The sequence below is a fragment of the Elephantulus edwardii genome, unplaced genomic scaffold (assembly GCF_000299155.1).
Source record: "Elephantulus edwardii isolate Elephantulus edwardi_28Jun2011 unplaced genomic scaffold, EleEdw1.0 scaffold00073, whole genome shotgun sequence".
Taxonomy (NCBI): domain Eukaryota; kingdom Metazoa; phylum Chordata; class Mammalia; order Macroscelidea; family Macroscelididae; genus Elephantulus; species Elephantulus edwardii.
Genome location: NW_006399823.1, coordinates 13,792,476 through 13,812,395, shown reverse-complemented (window position 1 = coordinate 13,812,395; position 19,920 = coordinate 13,792,476). Strand labels below are relative to the sequence as shown.

General features: G+C 37.3%; 1 protein-coding gene across 9 annotated transcripts in view; it reads right to left on the bottom strand.

Moving 5' to 3' along the window:
• The window catches only part of PARD3 (par-3 family cell polarity regulator), an 869,174-nt gene that overhangs the window by 227,593 nt on the left and 621,661 nt on the right, over positions 1-19,920 (bottom strand). For all 9 annotated transcript variants that reach the window (XM_006888934.1, XM_006888931.1, XM_006888932.1 and 6 more), the window contains one exon: positions 2,701-2,943. In XM_006888934.1, the coding sequence (XP_006888996.1) occupies positions 2,701-2,943 (243 nt within the window). The remainder of the gene's footprint in view (positions 1-2,700; positions 2,944-19,920) is intronic.

Here is a 19,920-nt window from a genome sequence, read left to right as displayed (position 1 = left end):
CAAACAAAAACCACTGCAGAAATCTCCAGGAGGGACTTAGACACCTACTTAGCGTGCACCTAGGAAGGCGTCTCTGGGTATTGCAAAGAACTAAGTGCTCACTACTAAAGGTGTAAGGGTTAGAACTCAGACAAATGGAGCACAGTGATATTCTGCACCTATAGGGTCTCCAAGAGGTGGAATCAGCTAGATAGCAAGACATTTGGGTTAGCTGGATTTACAACCTACACTGGGTGCTGGCCACCCTTGTGGACCTCAGGAATTGGGGTGATCACTTCAGACTCCTGGTTCTGCTGTAAGGCAGCATTTTAGGCCACATTAATAACCAAGACAAGTGCTTGCCTACTAGTTTGTAGACGCTGTAAGTACTGAAAAGACAAATTAAAATGCTAACACATTTGTTCCAGTTTCTCTAAAAGTTTGAAGTCTGAAGCAGTACCACTGTCCATTCTCCCAAGAAAACACTCTGCTAATGCTGTCTGACCTTATCTAAGCAGCTGCAGAAGGACACGGAACAATGGTGGCATAGTGGTAAAGTGATTATCTGCTAACAAAGAGATTGGTGGTTCAAACACACTAGACACTCTGCAGAAGAAACAATGTGTGGCAATGTGCTTTCATAATGATCACTGCTGTAGAAATTCTGTCGGATGGTTTTATTGTGTCCTATAGAATTATCGAGTCAGAATTCACTCCAAGAAAATACAATGAGGTTTCCTTGGGTTTTTTCTCACTCTTTCTCACAATACACCAGAAACTGAGTGAGAAAGATGCTTTTCAAGAAAATGTTACTGTCATTGATAACATCTTTATTCTTTGAGACTTGACACATCTTTGTTAAGAAGCACTGAACATTCTAAATGAGTAAGTACACCAAACAGTTGTAAATACACCATGCATTTCTTATGTTAACTTACATTATGTAAAATTATAGTTGACATCAAATAGGTTTTCATGAAACACTAAAGAAATGCTAAAATTTCAACCAAGGAGACAAGAGAAGAAAAATCAGACTAGAGTTTTATCTTAAAATTTGCTTCGGCATTTGCTATTCGTTAACAATGGTTCCTTCCGGGTTTGCCTGAGGGTTACCTGTCACATTTGCAAACTTTTATCAAACTAGCTGGAAAGAATTAAAGTATAAGCCTTTAAAAAAAACCCCCAAAAACCAAAACACTATAGCACATTGATGTCAAAAAACCAACCAAAATCACTGCCACAGGATTGATTCCAACTCAGTGACCCTGCAGGACAGAGTAGACACTGCCCAGTAAGGTTTTCAAGGTTGTAAATCTTCACAGAATCACAGTGGGGCAGCTGGGGGGGCTTGAACCATCAACCTTTAGCATCTGAATTCATTAGTGGCTACACTAATGAGGGCTCCTAAACAGATTCTGTAGATGATGGAATTTCAGCACACCTCCATTACTGCTCAAAAAACCCTCAAACTCATTTATATCAACTCAGAACCAACTCATAGCTGATCCTCCAGTGGGTCTCTGAAACTATCAATCACACAAGAGGAGATTGCCCACCTTTCTCCCACAGAGCAACCAGACAGTTTGAACTCTCAGAGAGGCACAGGCTTTATTTAAATCAGCAGTTCAATTCTCTATGGACCAAACTGTAATTTCAAATCAGTCCTCAATGCCTCTGGTAATAGCATCTGCCCTGGAAATGTGAGAGAAATGCAAATTCTCAGGTTCCACACCAGAACTCCTGAGCCAAAAATTCTGGGAGGAGGCCAAGCAATCTGAGTTTTTCTAACTCCCCCTGGTGATTCTGGTGTACATTGAAGCTTGAGAAGTACATATTTTGAATGCAACTGGTGCTTTCAATGTGCAAAGCAAAGTCTCACAGAGAACAGGGATCAGAAAAAACCAGTACAAGAAGTGATGGGATCAGCGTATTGTCCATGACAGCAATGGCCATGTTTCAAATAAAAGATGATGAACATGATTTTTCTTCCTGATAGTCACTGCACACACACACACACACACACACACACACACACACACACACACACACAGTATTTACATATATAGAGTTTGAATACAGAAACACATACAAAGAGATCTGCTTTAAAATTATCCAACTGAGATTTGAAAGAAGTACATAGTTTTCACATTATAATCAACTTTACACTTCTTTGTTCTATCCTGACACACAGTATTCAGACCTGAGGTCTATGGCTGTTAACATGCTTTTGGAAGGCTTGACTAGACTGCCTGTCTTGTCTATAACTCTTTTACAATATAAAATTATGACACTGAGAAAATAAAGTAGCCTTTCCAAATCATAATTGGAACAATCATGTCACTCTCCATCTATTTAATTACCACGAGAGGCTCTCCAAGCCTTTGAGCAATAAAAGGAAATATTGCTTAAGTAGAAGGGTCAGAACATCAAGTTTGCTTTTTATTTGGGTTTATAAACTAAAGGTGGATCCTCAGAACACCATTTAAATAACAGGATGAAAGATGCTGGAATCATTAGAAAAGCTATCAAAATTTCTGCTGCTCCTTCCATTAGGCTTCGATTTGTGTAAACTCAATACTTTTAGACAAAAAGGCTTTTTAAAAGCCCATTAATAAAAGGCAGTCTGGGTTTGAGGAGTGAAGAACAGTCTACTTACTGCCTTGTCAACAACTGCAGAAAAGTTGATTTGGAAGCAATATCTTGATTGCTCCTGGAGCCTACCTGTCTACAGGTGAAGGTTTGGAGTTCCGGGGCTTCTTCACTTGGGCGTACAAAGCATCCATCATATGTCCTTCTCGTGGGCTCTGGGGTCTGGTGTTGAGGGCCAGGGAACCTTCATACGAAGACATTCCCCCAAATATCAATTCATCTTCACAGCCAAAGGTCCGATGAAAGTCCTGGATTTCAGCATAGTCACGCTCCCGAGCTTGCCGCTCTCTAAATTCGCGAGTTTTGGCTTGAATTCTGCAAAATTGGGATAGAGTTGAAACAAGAAAACAAAATTCCCTTCTTCCTAAGAAATGCACTTAGAAACATCAAAATATTTTCTACAATGTATTGTTTTATTCCATGCAGATATAGGAAGATGAGATGGATAGACACAATGACTATGGCAAGAGGGTCAAGGGTGTCAGAGATGGTGAGATGATTAAGGTAAAGTTCATGGGGTCACAATGGGTCATAGTCACCTTGACAACACATAGCAACAATTGGAGGGCGAGTGGGATATATGGTCCATTATAGTTGTTTTAGGTTGTCAAAATACTATTACGGATGCCCAAATATACTAATTTTTAGATAGTTTCTCTCATGTCAGTAAGATATTTTCATAACTTACATTTAAAATACCACTTCTCACCTAGCTGTAAAGAAGCTCCAAGGCTGATTACACAGTATTGAGAACATAATCAATGCCCCTAAATTGTGCACTTAAAAATGGTTAAAATGGCAAATTCTATGCTATATATGTTTTTAAAATAATATCTATTATACATGGCATATGGGTTGAATTGAGTTCCCCTGAAAGAACCCTGCTCCTGTGAATGCACCTTTGCTTCAGGAAAGAGAGAGATTTCTTTTGCCTTAAGTTAAGTCACAGGAGGTCGGTCATACAGGTGGATCTTACTGCTGATACATTGAAGCTGCTGCTGTTGTTATAGATCATCGAGTTTGAACCAACTTATAGCTGACCCTCCACTGGGTTTTCAGAAGCAGAAAATCACCCGGCAGGAAATTGCCCATCTTTCTCCAACTAGCTGGTGGATTCAACTGTGTGTCTTTATGTTAGCAGTGCAACTCCTTACATCTAAGCCATCAGATCTCCCTACACCTTTGAATGGTGTCTTATAAAAAGGAGTGATACACAGTGGGAAGTGGGAAGCTGTGCAGTGATGGAGGTAGGTGCACCTGTAAGCAGCAAAGACACTCCAAGGATTAGCAGAAGTCACCGCAAACTAAGAGAGTCTTTACTGCTACTCCAAAGGTCTGTGGTTTGAACCTAGTGGGTAGTCTGTAGGAGAAGGATGAGACAGCCTGCTATTGTTAGGATTCACTACAGCTTTGAAAATCTTATGGAACAGTTCTATTCTGTCCTACAGGGTCACTATGGGTCAGAATTGACTCCATGGAAATGAACTTGGATCACATTTATTTTGAAGCCAATTACTTGAATTATAACTAAAAAACAGACTTTCATGAAGACAAGCTTAAATATTTCACTAAGATTGCATTAAGGTACTTTGAGTACAAAATCCTCCTCTGATACATGTATGTCTTAATCTATTTCTCTAAAAGTAATTAAACAGCTGTTATAATAATTTGGGTCATCTTTGATGGAAATAAATCTACCTAAAAATAAAAATGTTTCTTTAAAAGAAGCATAATTTTATTTATATGAAGCAGCATCTCCTATTGGCTTTAATATTTTCTTGCAGTTATATGTTTTTTATATGTGAAATAGAGTTCTGTTAGAAAAATGACAAACTGTTTTAAATGTGTATTCAAAAGATCACAGAAAAGATAGCAAACTAGACTACAGCAGTACAAATAATAAACAAGAAAGAAAACTACAGACCATATTCCTCACAAATACAGAATCAAAATCTTTAATAAAGTTATTATCAAATTAGCTGTAGTAAAACACAAAAAGAAGTACATGACATGACCAAGTGGGAATTCTTCCAGTAATGTAAGCCTGGCTCAATATTCAAAATCAGTTCATATAATCCATCATGTTAATGGACAAAAGTCACACAACCTTATCAACTAAAAAGCATTTGACAAAATTCAGCCCCCATTTATGACAAAAATTCTCAGAAATATAGGAAAAGAAAGGAACTTCCTCAATTGATAAAAAAATCCCAACCCAACTTTATTAAAAAAATCAACAGCAAACACTGTATATGATGGAGAGAGATTTGCTACCATTTCTTAAGATCACTTACAGAGGCAAGGACGAATATCCCCTCTCTCACCACTGTTATTCAGTGTGGGCAGTTCTAGCCAACATAACAAGGCTAGGAAAATAAAGACATACAGATTGGAAATGAAAAAACAAAACTTGTCCTATGTCAAATAGAAGGAATTCTGATGGCATAGTGTATAGTGATTTATGCTATTAATACAAAGACGGTGTGCCTTTAGTGGTTTGAACCCATTAAAGGCTCTACCAGGAGAAAGGTGGGCAGTCTTCTCTTGTTGTGATGTATAGCTTTGGAAACCCAAAGGAGTGTTTTGGAGTGAGAACTGACTCCATAGTAGTGGGCTTGTTTGCAGATGACATGATGCTCTACCTATAAAATTCAAAAGTATGTTTTTGAAAATTAATTTTAATGAAAGCTTACAGAGACTTAGGGTTTCCAGTCATTCATGGGTGCATTTTCCCCGCCCACCCACACCCGCCCAATTCACTCTTCTCCTTGAAAAGTAAAAGAAAAACTCTGTCATTGTTATGCAATCCCTCCCCCCCCCAAGTCCACTCCACTGTTCAGCCTTCATTCTGGACTCTTGTCACGACAATAATACCTAATCATATATCCCTTTTAAACAGTTCTCTCCCTCATCTGTTTCAATGCAGTATACATCATTCCTCCCCTTCTTCTCTGTCTTCCCCCAGCCCTAATGTCTAAAAAGAATAAATAAGCTCTAGTGGTCTGGTAACATGACGTCCCTCTCCATGGACTGGTCCCTCCTGCAAACCTGAAGACAGGTGGCTTGAGGCCACCAGCTGCTTCACGGGAGAAAGATGGACAATCTCCTCCAGTGCGATTAACTGCCTCTGAAAACCCACTGGCGGGTCAGTTATAGGTTGGTTCTGACTCTACGGTATAAAGCCACAAAAACAAGTACATTATGGTCACAATACATAAGACCAACATACAAAATCAATTGTATTTCTATATAACAACCCTGAGCATATGAATAAAAAAATAAAAATAGAATACCATCTGCAATCACTAAAAAAGCAAAATAAAATATAAAACTGCAAAGACGTGCAGGATTTGTGTGCTAAAAAGTAAATTATGTTGGTAAAATAAGTCATAGAATTTCCAAATAAATAGATCTATCACATCCAGGGATTGTAAAACTTAACAAAGTAAAGATGTGAAGGCTCTACAAGTTGATATATAGACTTAATGCAATTCCAGCAAGATTTTTGTAGATTTAGACAAGATAATTTAAGATTTATATTGTTGTTGTTATGTGCCATCGAGTTGCTTGCGACTCATAGTGATCCTATGTACAAGAGCCCTAAACCCTGCTCTAACCTGTGCCAATCGCACTGTCTCCGACACACTCACTCCCACCACCCCAATCACAGAATCGATCCATCTCATCTTCCTCTCTTGCGCTGTCCCTCCGCTCTCCCAAACATGATGTCCCTCTCCAAGGACCAGTCCCTCCTTGCAACATGCCCAAAGTATGTCAGACGAAGCTTCAGAATCCTTAACTCCAAGGAGCACTCCGGCTTCACCCTCTCCAGGACAGAATATCCCACGGGCTTCCAAAAGAATAAGCAGATATGGATGGTGACACTGACTCATTTATTTTGTCCTTGTTGTTAGGAATGGCTGTTCCTTGGCAAGAGACATTATGAAAGTGAGGAAGCCCTTTGAGATGTACTGTCACAGTGGCCCCAGCAACGGGCTTGAGTTTATCAGAGATGAAGAGGATAACACAGGATAGGGCAGGTTTCCAACGTGTTTTTATAGGTTCACTATGAGTCATACTTGACACAATGACCCTAACAACAACATCACACTATGTGATTCCAAGCCTTATTATACAGTAACCAGGACTGTGTGGCATTTGCAAAGGGATAGAAACACAGATTACTCAAACAAATAAAGAACGCAAATCCCGATAAACACAGCCAAGTGATTTTTCACAAGAGTACAAAGGCAATGGAATGGAAGAAACGCTATCTTCCCAATAAAGAAGTTGAAGCAATGGGATAGCTATAGGCAAACAGACAACAAAACAAAACAAAACAAAACAAAACAAAACACCAAACAAACAAAAAAACACAACACAAAAACAAACCCAAAAACCCTCAAAACAAAAATCTACCCACAACTTAAACTTCACATCTTCTATATAGATTAGTTGAAGATAATTGAAAACCTAGATTTGAAGGTGAAATTAAAAAATTTAATTAAGCAAACAAACAAAAATAAACCAAACAAACAAAATTTTTGAGACCTAGCACTCGATCTCTCTTAGCACTCAGAAGAGTTCTTAGACTGTGAAGCACAATCCATAAAAAGAAAAAGAAAACACCCAAATAAATGGAACACCATCTAAAGTGGAAATCTCTGCTCTGTTAAAAAAATTAGGGGAAAAGATTTCCGACCTGCCTACCTGATAAAGGACGCATACTTGGAATAGAAAACGAATCCTACAGCCTCAACAGTGAACTAAGAGTTCAATTAGCAAAAGGGCAGCACACAGGGAGAGACATATCACTGAAAGAGGATATACAGAAAAATGAGCACACAGGAAGATGTTCAGCATCACTTGGTTAGAGAAATGCAAATTAAGAGCTATCATGACATACCTATGAGATCAGCGAAAAGAAAACATAATTGAAAAAATAGCAACAAAATCTAATGCTAGCAAGAATGCAAGCAAACAATCTCTCCTGCATTCCATTTGGGAGTGTGAAATGCACAACCACTCTGGAAACGAGTCTGGCCATTTCTTTTAAAAATTAAACACACACATTTATTATATGATACACAAGCACATTTATCCCAAAGATATAAAAGCTTATGTCTACACAAAAACCTGTATACACTTGCTTCTAGTAGCTTCATAAAAGAATGAACTATTGACACAAGCAACAACTTGAATGGCTCTCAAGGGTATCACACTGTGTGAAAAAGCCATGCACAATATAATTTCAACTATACAATTTTATATACTGAATTGCATTCCTAAAAATGTCATGTGGAAGTCTCAATTCTTTTTCCTGTTACCGTGACCTTATTTGGAAATCCAGTATCTGAGAGGCATTAGGTTGAGAATACTTGCAGACACCAAAATCCTAACCAGACAGAGGAGTAATAGCCATCTGATAACGGAGACAAGACACCCACATCTGTAAGTCAAAGCAGGTCATGGATATCCCAGAGGCAAAGATACAGGCATGGAACCACTTCTCTCTTAGAATTTAGACAATGCTCTGATTTAAACTTCCAGCTCTGTGAGCTATGAGACAATACGTTTCCTTTCACTATGTAGCTTTTTGTTATGGCAGCTCTAGGATGCTAATACAAACAACAATATTATTGCAATGATAAAATTATATCAGTGAAGAGAAGATGTGTGTTTAACAGAGGTTAGTTGTGGTGAGTCAGAAAGATGGTGTGAAGTAGCAGAGGAAGATCTTTGTGATGATACCATAGTTCCATATCTTGATCACAGTGGGGTTTATAGGAATCTATTGATGTGACAAGATAGCACAGAAATGCATACACACTATGCCAATGTTAACTTCCTAGTTTTGATATTGTACTGTACTTAAGGAAAGTATAACTACTGGGTAAAACTGGGTGACATGTACATAGGTCTAAAGACTTTCTGCAACATCATGTCAATATTTTAACATTTCAAAAAGAAAAATTTGCATTTTCTCCCTTTTTCTCTTTCTTATTTCTAGTTACTCCTATCATTCAAGTTCTGTTGGGACTCCAATGACAAGCTTCTCTGATTCAGTTGTAAAATGGAAATGCTTCAATTTACTGAGCTCATGATGTCTCTACAGTGGTCCAGAGACATTTAAGAAAGAGTGGTTCATTGGTGTTTGTGAATTGTTACTATCACCAAGCAGTGAACCAGTCCTTCAAGACAACCAAAAATGTTTCATATATTTCCAACCAGTCCCTTCAAGGATCATTTCTTCCTGAGTTGAAAACAACTCCCATAACATATTTAAAAAGAAATATTGGAAAGTTAGAAATTTTTATCAAAAAAACGTCCTGGATTCTAATAAATAAAAATCTTGCAGGAAGAATCCCCAGATGAGATATCATAACTCAAATTCTAATGTTAAATATAGCTAACATTATCTGAGAATATTATTATGCTGCTTTTATCCACTTAGGAACAATTGTTATAGTCAAGGATGCAATAAAAGTTGATTAGCACTAAAGACTGGATATCTATCATAGAGAGATCATGTACATCAGAGATAATTCTAGGCTTTGTAGCGCAAAGTCTTTTGACTTTGTATTGAGCCAGAAAAGCTACCAGGGAGAGGGAAATGAGTTCTCTCTTCAACTCAATGGGACATTAATTTGAAGTTCAATTATGATCACTGATCTGACAACCTACGTTATTACTATATTTGATCACTATCAGACAGTGGCTGAGCACAGGTAATATCCTGGGTGGTGGGGCATTCAGATATGTCTTGATGTTTGGTAATCTGGACATTTTGGTGGGATAATAGTCACGAAAAAGTTGAAAGTTCTAATATTGGAAAACTACCTGAAATCAGAGAGGTTAAGTTAGCTTGATTTATAAATGATAAAACCCTATCAATTTGTCAAAAGTTAATGTAATCCAGGGTAGTTATCCTGGGAAATATACCTTTATTAGTAAAGGGAGATATTATCAAGAACACATGCTTCTACTCTTTTCAGTGTAGACTACTGTTAGGTGCCATTGAGTTAGTTCTACTGTATAAATGATAAATGATACACTGCACAAAAGGAGGACGCACTCTCCAGCCCTTCATCATTCTCATAGCCTTTGCCATGTTTGAGGTAAATGTCAATCCATCTCATTGAAACTATTCTTCTTTAATTGACTCTCTGCTTTAACAGGGAGCTCTGGTGGTCTAGAAGTCAGGGGTTGTGCCATCAATGAAAAGTATGCAGTTTGAATTCACTAGCTGCTGCTCCACAGGAGAAAGATACGCAATCTCTTCTCTTGCAATTTGCAGCCTCTAAAAAACACTGGAGGGTCAGCTATGAGTCAGTTTTGACTCAAAGCCACAGAACGTCTACTTTATCAAGCTTAATCCTTTTGTAGGAACTGATCCTTCCTGCTAATATGTCTGAAGTACGAGAGACAAAGTCTCACCATCTTTGCTGCCAAGGGGCATTATGGCTGTAGTTCTTCCGAGTTATATTAGTGCACTGTTCTAGTGGTCTATGACACATTCACTATGCTTCACTAGTGCTGTAATTCAGAGGCATCCATTCTTTCTCAATCATCTTTATTAATTTTCTAGCTTTTATATGCACCTGATGCAATTGAAAATCCCATGACTTGGGTCAGGTGTAACTCAGTCCTCAAAGGGTCAGCTTTGGGGATTTTTTAACCCTTTAAAGAGGTCTGTTGAAGCAGGTTTATCCAAAGTCATCTTATTTGGTTTCCTGACTGCTGCTTCCAGGAGTGCTGATTGTGCATCCAAGTGAAATGAAATTCTGGGGAACATTTTGTTTCTGTTTCCTCATGAAAAGAGACCAGTTGTGAGGATTTTAGTTTTATGTTCAGATGTGTTCTACACAGAAGGTTGCAGTCTTTGCTCTTCACCAGTATTACTTTATTTTCTGGAAGGTCATGCCTTGTGTGCAAATTGCAAATGGTTGCTAAGTCTTTCTTCAACCCTGATGGTGTCTTCTACATGCAATCTAACTCCTCAGATTATTTGCTCAGCATACAGACTGAGGAAGTATGATGAAGATACAACCCTGGTGCACTGTTTTCCTGATTTTAACCATGTATTTTCCCTTGTGGTATTTGAACAATTGATTCCTGATCTGTTTACACATTTTACATGAGCACAATTAAATGTCCTGGAATCCTTTGTGATGTTATTCATGACGTGTTAGGATCCATATACTTGAAAGTCTTTGCTTAGTCAATGAAACACACGTGAACTCCTTTGTGAGACTCTCTCTCAGCCTAATGTTCCACAATCCACATCTCCTTCTGAATCCAGCTTGAATTTCTGCCAGTTCCTAGCAGGCGCAGGGCTACAGCTACTTTTGCATGATATTCAGGAAAATTTTACTTGTGTGTAATATTAATTATACTATTTGGAATTTTCTGTTCAGTTCTTTTTTCAACATTTTTACTATTTGCTTTATCTACTTTATGTTTAACAGCAGGTTTCAGAGTCTCTTCTGACATCCATTTTGATGTTTTCTTTCTTTACCATTTTTAAGAGAATCTTTGCTTTCTACACATGATGATGGCCTTAATGTTATTCCACAACTTACCAGGAAGTCTTCAATGCCTCAAATTTATTCTTCAGATGGTCTCCAAAATCCAGGACTATATACTCAAGGTTGTACTTTCGCTCTTGTGGCCTTACTTCCATTTCCAAAAGATGTGTGAATCTAAACAATCTCACCAAACATTTTGCATTTTTTAATTCACATGCCTAATAGGCTCTACATTTGAAAGTTCCTTCATTGAAAATTACATAGGCAAAACTAGTCATTGGGGTAAATTCAGCAAGTTGCTCTCTCAAAAAGAATGCTCAGTAGAATGAGGTAATATTCATAAACTCAGGTCTAAATATATTTACTTTAGCTATATTTGCACATTATAACTAATCACCACTAGTCTTTGACTCCAATAAGCAATATAGTCATAGGTATAGTACCTACTAAAATCCTTGCTTTTTCTCTCTATTCACCAATACTATGAAGAATTACATTTTTATTGCCTATCTGGTATAGTTTCAACATGTTTTATCCCCAGAAGTTATGAAAGCTGTTTGCACCAATCCTTTGCACCGTGGTAGCCTACATTTGTAATGAAAACATTAGGGGGAAAGTACAGCATAAATGTAGTTACAAAGGTAGGACTACTGCAAAAGGCTAACAAATCTGATTACTAACCTGAACTAATGTGCTTTTTAAAGTTCATTGTAGAAATTAATGCTAATGAGGCTTGTTGTGCAAATAGCATTAAAGAGGTAGGTTGTTAAAACTAAGACTGCACTGTAGTTGTCACGAATTTTAGCAGCAATTCACAGGCGCAATTATAGAAAAAACACACAAGTGATTTCTTTGACTATATTCTTTTACTCCTGAATGTCGCATTGATTATAAACGGAGAAAATAAAATGGGCAACAAAATGAAAAGGTTACATTTATGTAGTCTATATTTTCATTCTTTGTGAAAGAGTTTATTTCCAAAAAGATACATTTGCCAGGGAAGAAAATATTTTTTGACTTCCCAATAAAATTGGTATGATTTCTTATAGAGACTTTATCAAAAAAAGAAGAGAGAGAGAGAGAGACAGAGAGAATGTGCCTTTCAGTTGTACTCTTAAAGGTTCCAGATGGCCAGTACCATAAAAGGACACTCCCTCTACTCTTCTTTTGTGACCCAGAGGCTACAAATTAGTTCTAGGATGTTATAGTCATTCATTTTTCTAAACAGGCAGGTGGTTGTTTAGCATTATCCTTCCCATTTATCCCAGGCCAAACCACAACAATGGCAGAAGTAACTGATTAGTCCAAAAGTTAGCAAAGGGGAGAGAAAATCTATTGCTTTATCCATTTCAGTTAGTCCTTCGTACTTAAAAACCAGACAACTCAAGTTTAAATTATTGCAGGCAGCTGTGCCAGTGAATATTGGTGGGTGATATCATCCAGCATGACCCTTCTGTCCTTGAAATATTAAAAAAAAAAGAAAGAAAATTTGAAACAACAGAAATTTAAACTTTCTATTAAGATTTGGGGGGAAAAGGTTGGCAAAGAATTTATCATTGCAATTTGTTATGTTCTAACATAAACATTCACACCTTTTCTTTTTGCAGAGAAAAAAAAACACCAACAACCCTTTTCCATTATAATAATGAAATTGCTGTGAACCTGCATCGAAAATAATACACAAAATAATGCAATATACTAAATAAAGAAATAAGGTTAATTTCTTTCCTGCTGTCACTAAATTCATGCTAACAGTCTCTCTTCAGCTTGACATCAATTAATGATTTTAATTCCAGACTCTTGTCACAGTATTCGCCACCCTTTTCTCTAATTAAAATGGATGATGCCTGATGAAGAGAAAACACACAAGACTTCTGTTCTTGTAACATTTCCATTCTTTAGGATTTTTTTGCTTTTACAATAAATGGCTTTTAGAACTAATTGCAGTAGAATAAGATGAAAAGAACTTTTTTTTATGACTATGGGATACAGGCTTTCTATACCCAGGAAAAGTACCAGTCATTACTGAGGAGTTAACGCCTAAGAAAGGAGAATCGATGACACTGAATGAATGACTCACACACATACAAAATACTGTTACCTCCCATCGTACAAAGTTATGTTACACAGAACCATATCTGATGGAAGTTTTTTAAAAGAAACCATCTAAAATCCTAGCTTGGAAGAGATTTTTACATTTAATGATGTTCCAAGAAAAAAAGAGAAAGAAATGTAAGTGCTACCAAAGAAAATCTTGACTAGTAAACTCCTGTTTTTCTGTTAAACAACAGAAAGAATCTTCAAAATAAACTCTAGACTTCAAAGTACATAAAGCTACATATGGGACAGCCGTGAACTGTTTCTCTGGACCAGTAGTGTCCGGTGCTAAAATTCATGGAGGAGGCTCAGTTTGGTTCCCTTTCAGTGGATCCACTGCACAGACACGGCACCATCTGTCAGTGGAGGGTTGTGCATTTCTTTGCTAGTAATCAAGTCATCAGCGCTTACACAATAAGATGGACTAGAAAGAAAACCCTGGTGATTTAAAAATAACAAAAACAAAACCAAAACTAAAACCAAAACCAAACCACCCACGAAACAGCTCACAATAAAACACCAGTGAAAACCTTCTGAATCAAATACAATTGTCTATGGAATGGAGCACAACTGGGAGCATTTTCTTCATTATACATGGAGTTACTAGGAGTTAGGGTTCCACCTGAAGGCAGCTAATAACAAAGCAGTGAATAAGATTTTTAGATCTTTTTCCTTGGGAAATATTTTATACTCAATTTATTACCATCTAGAAAAGTATAAATGTAGAAACAGAGTCCTTTTGCCAGCATTAACTCTATTCCCTCTCTCTAAAAGTCAGTAATGCAGAAATTCATTATGTAAGACCAAAATTCATAGTAGACTACAATTTAATCTACAATCGGAAGTAGTTCAATATAATCGCAGACTTTAGCCATTGATTCAGTGCTTTACAGAATTTGCCTCTCAAAACATTCCAGCAAATAATAACACTTCAGAAATACTGTGGCTCAAATCATAAATCATTTCATCTACACACTTTACTAGTTAAATCTAACAGCACCTACCAATATATAAGCTGCCAAGTTGAAATTTTAGCTAAACTGTCTGAAAAGAAATAATAACCCACCAAATATCTTACAATGGACATACTCATAATTTTAAGTGAGATTTTAATGCCTTTGTAATAGTAAGACTAAGTGTTGTTTGTTGTTGTTATGTGCCGTCGAGTCGCCTGCGACTCATAGCGACCCTATGTACAAGAGCCCTAAACTCCTCTCTGTCCTGTGCCAATCGCACTGTCTCTGACACTCCCATCCCAATTATCCCAGTCACTGAATCAATCCACCTCATAGAGGGCCTTCCTCTCCTGCGCCGTCCCTCCACCCTCCCAAGCATGATGTCCCTCTCTGAGGACCGGTCTCTCCTCACAACATGTCCAAAGTAAGTTAGACGGAGCCTCAGAATCCTTGCCTCCAAGGAGCCACCCGGTTTAACCCTCTCCAGGACAAATCTGTTTGTTTTCCTAGCAGTCCATGGTATTCTCAATACTCTTCTCCAGCACCACAGCTCAAAGGCATCAATTCTCCTTCTATCCTCCTTGGTCATTGTCCAACTCTCTGATGCATAACAGGAAGACTAAGTGGGATTGGGTAAAAAAGAACCACTATATTATAATTTTATCCTAATAGTTTTTCCACAGAGGGACAATACATTTTTAAAAAAAATAAAAATTTATTTTAATTGTGATTTTAATGAATGTTTACAGAGAAATAAGATTTTCATTAATTCATTGTTGCACATCTTTCCCCCTTTTCTTCTCTTCTCCCTCCCCCAGTTTACTTTTTTTTTTTTTTTTAATATTCACTCATTGTACAGGGACAATGCTTTTGAAGGTACTTTGTTCCAAATTTAGGAGGAAGTATAAAATGTTTACATCTATAATGTTACCTTAATAAACACCCACAGAAGAGTCTTGAACATGCTATGAACCACCAAGAAAATAAATAGGTCTGTCTTGGAAAGGGTAATACCAAGTTTCTCCTTGGAGGCTAGGATTTTGAAGCTCTGCCTCATTTAATTTGGGCACATGGCCAGGAGAGATTGGTCCTTGGAGAAAGATATCATGCTCAGAAGGGTGGAGGGACAGCACCGGAGAGAAAGATAATGCATGAGATGGATTCTTATAGTAACTGGGGCAATGGAGGCAGGTGTGTTGGAATCAGTGAGACTGGTTCAGGCTTCAGAGCTGCTGTCCATAGGGTCACTATGAATCACAGGTGACTCCATGGCACATAACAACAACAAAGGTCCTTACCACCTGGCAACATCATGATAGATGGAGGAAGGATTGAATCTGTTAATGGTTCTATCTTGCTTGGCTCCACAATCAACATCCTGGGAACTAGCAGTGAGGAGATAGGAGACACATTGTTTTGTGTAAGTCCACTGTCGGGGATCTCTCCAAAACACTGAAGCACAGTGATGTCGGTATGCTAAGGTGTGGCTCATTCAGGTCACAGTCTTCATTTATGGATTATGTATCTGAAAGATGGATGACGAATAACAACGACAGAAGAACTGATTCCTTTGAATTACAATGTCGGCGAAGAGAACTGAGTATCCCATGCACTGCCGTAAGAATGAACAGGTATGTCTCGGATAAGGTCTAGCCAGAGTGCTCCTTGGAGGCAAGGATGACAAAGCTTCATCTCACATACTTAGGACATGTTGCTAGGAAAGGCTGTTTCTTGGAAAAGGATATCATGCTTGGAAGGGTGGAGGGTCAACACAGGAGAGGAAGACCCCCATCAGGATGGACAGACATGGTGAATGGCAGCAATGGCCTCCAGTGTATCAGAGATAATGAGAATGGCACAGGATAGGACAGGATTCAGGTTTGTTGTTCATGAGTCATACTCGACAGCACCTAACAACAACAAGGTCGAGTCAGTTCTGATTCATGGAGAAGTTCCCTGGGGTTTCTGAGGCTGTAAATCTTTGGGAGGAGGCTGCCCATTTTTCTCCCATGGAACTTCCATGTGAGTCCATCCATGGTGGATTCGAACAGCCAGACACACACAGCCTTCGGGTTAGCAGTAAGACTTGGAACAGTCTACACCACGAAAATTCCCTTTCCTTATAAAGAGTTAACAATAGTAACAAAAATGTTAAATTACACCCTTTAGTGGTAAATTAGATAATACTATCTGTATAAAAAAATGTCAAATGATGATAAACTTAACAAGGGAGATCAAAGAAAAGCATTCACAAAGATTATACCAACCACTACTATGACCTTAATTTTTTTAAACATTAACAACTTAATTTTTTTTTAATTTTACAATTAAAAGTCTATGTACTGCTATTCATGAAATAAGCAATCAAAAGAAACTAGCAAAAGTTTACAAGATGTAAGAAACTCAGGAAATAGAGATGTTAGTGAGAAGGTGAAACAGTACTGCGGAAAACATTCTGGAAATGTCTCAAAAAGTTAAACCTAAATTACTATATAACCCAATAACCCCACTGCTCATCAGGTAACCCCAAAATATAATAGCATGACTCAGACAGAAATTTCATTAACATTAATTGCAGTATTAGTCATAACAATAGAAGCAACCCAAATATGCAGAGGCAGGTAAATGATAAAATGTTATACACATATTAAATAAAATATTATTCTGCCATAAAGAGAATTAATAGTCTGATGTATGTTACAACATAGATGAACTTTAAAACACTACATTATATTAAATAAGTTTGACACAAAAAAGAAAATATTATACAATCCTATTTATATGAAAAATCTAGTATAGGCAATTTCATAGAAACAGAAACAGATTTAAGTTTACCATGGGTTGGAGGAGAGAACATGGGAGTTAATGGATAATAGGTACCAAGTTTCTGTTTGGGGCAATGGGAAATATTTTCCTGGAAATTAACAGTGGTGATGTGCTCTACAATATTGTGGAGATATAAAATGTCACTGAATTAAACATTTAAAATTATTAAAGTAGTAAATTTTACATTGTTAAACTAATTTTAAGAAGCCTAAATAGCACAACAATTAAGCATTTCAACTGCCAACCAAAAGGGTGAGTGGTTCTAGACCACCAGCTGCTCCACAGGAGAAAGGAACTGGCCATCCTCTGTCAAGTTCTAGTGTTGGTAGTTCTACTGTCACTCTAAATGGGCCTCTAAGAGAATAAAGTTAGTGACACTCATCTAACAACATGTATCTTATCAAAGTTAAAATTAACAAAACAAAAAAGCTTTTTTATCCCACCTGAGCTCCAGCACAAGGGGGAAACCGTACAAGTGTAGAAATCTTCCTGTTTGCCAAATTGCACAAATTCATGAGAAAATTGATCTAGATCCCAAATCAATGTATCTTTGAAGCCTGCACTATTAAACTTCTGTTCCATTGATCTCCCTCTTCTAGTTCTCGGTAACATTCTATTTTCACAATTATCTTTTCTTACATCACTATTTTAATGTTAGCATGCTTGACTCTCACTTTTAAGAAAAGGAGAAGGAATCACTTGATGTTTTGAACTCATATTATTTTGCATTTAGTATAACGTAGACAAACAGTTAACTCTTGTATATCAACTTGTAAAACCCTAAAGTCTACTCTCAGTCAAAACACAAGCATTCAAATATAATGACTAAACTCATTCATTCACTTACTTGCAGTGTTCTGCTTTCACAGGTATCCAATTACCTGCCACACACCTGTGACAGCTTTAGTTCATCTCAAAGAGATGCTCCAACAACAAATACACTTCAGCCAACCCTCATCACAAGCCAAACGGCAAATTCCTATCCAAGTTGCACAAAATCAGTTCCATATATATAGGCAATACATCTATAAAATAAGTTTTAAATATATACCCTAGCTTAATTTCCCCAGCTAGTGGTCTAAGTTGTGGACTTCCACTAGCTAAGTTAACAGGCTCTTAAATATTCTTGAATATCTCATAATAAAAAAAATGATTTTATTAAAAACAATTTTATCATTAAAGTTGCGTTTCTGAAAGATTAAAGTCAGATAAAATTACACTATAAAATAGGGTATATTTTTTACATTAAAAGATTAATTTATCAGTCAAATATCACTAGAAACACTCATTTTATTAATCATAAGGAAAAGATGGAGTGCCAATCAATATGTCAAAATGTCACAATGCCATGTCATAAACTAACAGTACAATTTGTAAAAGCAGACAATTCAGTGGTCTAGTTTGATGGTTAATTGCTTGGCTAGGCTGTGATGCCAGACTGGTAGTTCCAACACTCATCTACCTATGAAAGTATTTTGTGGTCGTGATGAACATTTACAATCATGTGACCCTAAGGAATGGAGATTCCTTAATAACATTAGTGGACTAATCAGTTCAAGGCCTTCAGAACAAAGCACAAAATGTAACAGAGAAAAAAAGAAATAACTCTAATTCAGTATTGTATCATAAAAATTCTGCCTAGGCTTACATTTTGCTACTCTACCATATACAAGTTCATCTTGGAGAGGGTGAAACCGGGGGCAAGAATTCTGAAGCTTCGTGGGACATACTTTGGGCATGTTGTAAGGAGGGACCAGTCCTTGGAGAGGAACGTCATGCTTGGCAGGGTGCAGGGACAGTGCAGGAGAGGAAGACCCTCGATGAGATGGACTGATTTAGTCACTGGGGTAATGGGGGAGGTGTATCAGAGACAGATTGGCACAGGATAGAACAGGGTTTAGGGCTGTTGTACATAGGGTCGCTACGAGTTGCAAACGACTCGATGGCACATAACAACAACAACAACAAGCCTATACATATTAGACTCAAGACTGCAATATCAACTCATTGCTGAGATCTCAGTTTGCTGGTCTCCCATCATATTAATTTATAACCTGCCAGTCTTCTCACCTGTGTATGCCAATCCCTTAAATACCCCTCCTATTGTTTCTGTTCCTTGAGAGGCCTTAATTCACCCAGTATTGAAAACACAAGGCTTTTAAGGGTGATTATCACATTGGAAAATGGAAAATACCATGCCATATACTTTCTTATTAGATTTACAAATAAATACCTTTGACACACTGGAGGGATTCCATCACAAAATCTTTTACTCAGACCTTCGCTAAAAATCATTGAGTATCCTTGGAAATTTCTTAGTATAAACTTTACTATGGAGATATGGACAACAATACCATAATGGCCATAACTTGCAGGGTAACTACAAAATGCCAACCAGCCAATATTATAAATTTTATTAAATAGAATGAGTAACATATGAGCTAAATCTTTTTTGAGAGTTGGGGAATTTGGCCAGATGTCACAGCTAATACTTCATCTTTCAGACCTTCTTTTTCCCTTTCTGTCCTTCATTTCAAACCACCCATCTGTTCATAAAGAAATATTTGGGATTGTTCCAAAGGAACTTAACACGATACTATAAGAATGTGTAAAAATGCCAACAAATAAAAATGAAAGGAGAAGTTGACATTTTTAAGGAGGTCTGAGTATAAACAGGTATTATAAAAGAAAACAGATTGGTATAATTGTTGTTGTTCAGTAACATCAAGTTGACTACAACTCATGGTGACCCTACGAAGTGAAGAACAGGTTTAAACCTTACCTTATCCTGCACCATCTGAATCATCTCTGGTATACCTGAGCCCACTGATAACAGTCACTATGGCAATCAATTTTGTTAAGGATCTTTCTTTTTTTTTTTTTTT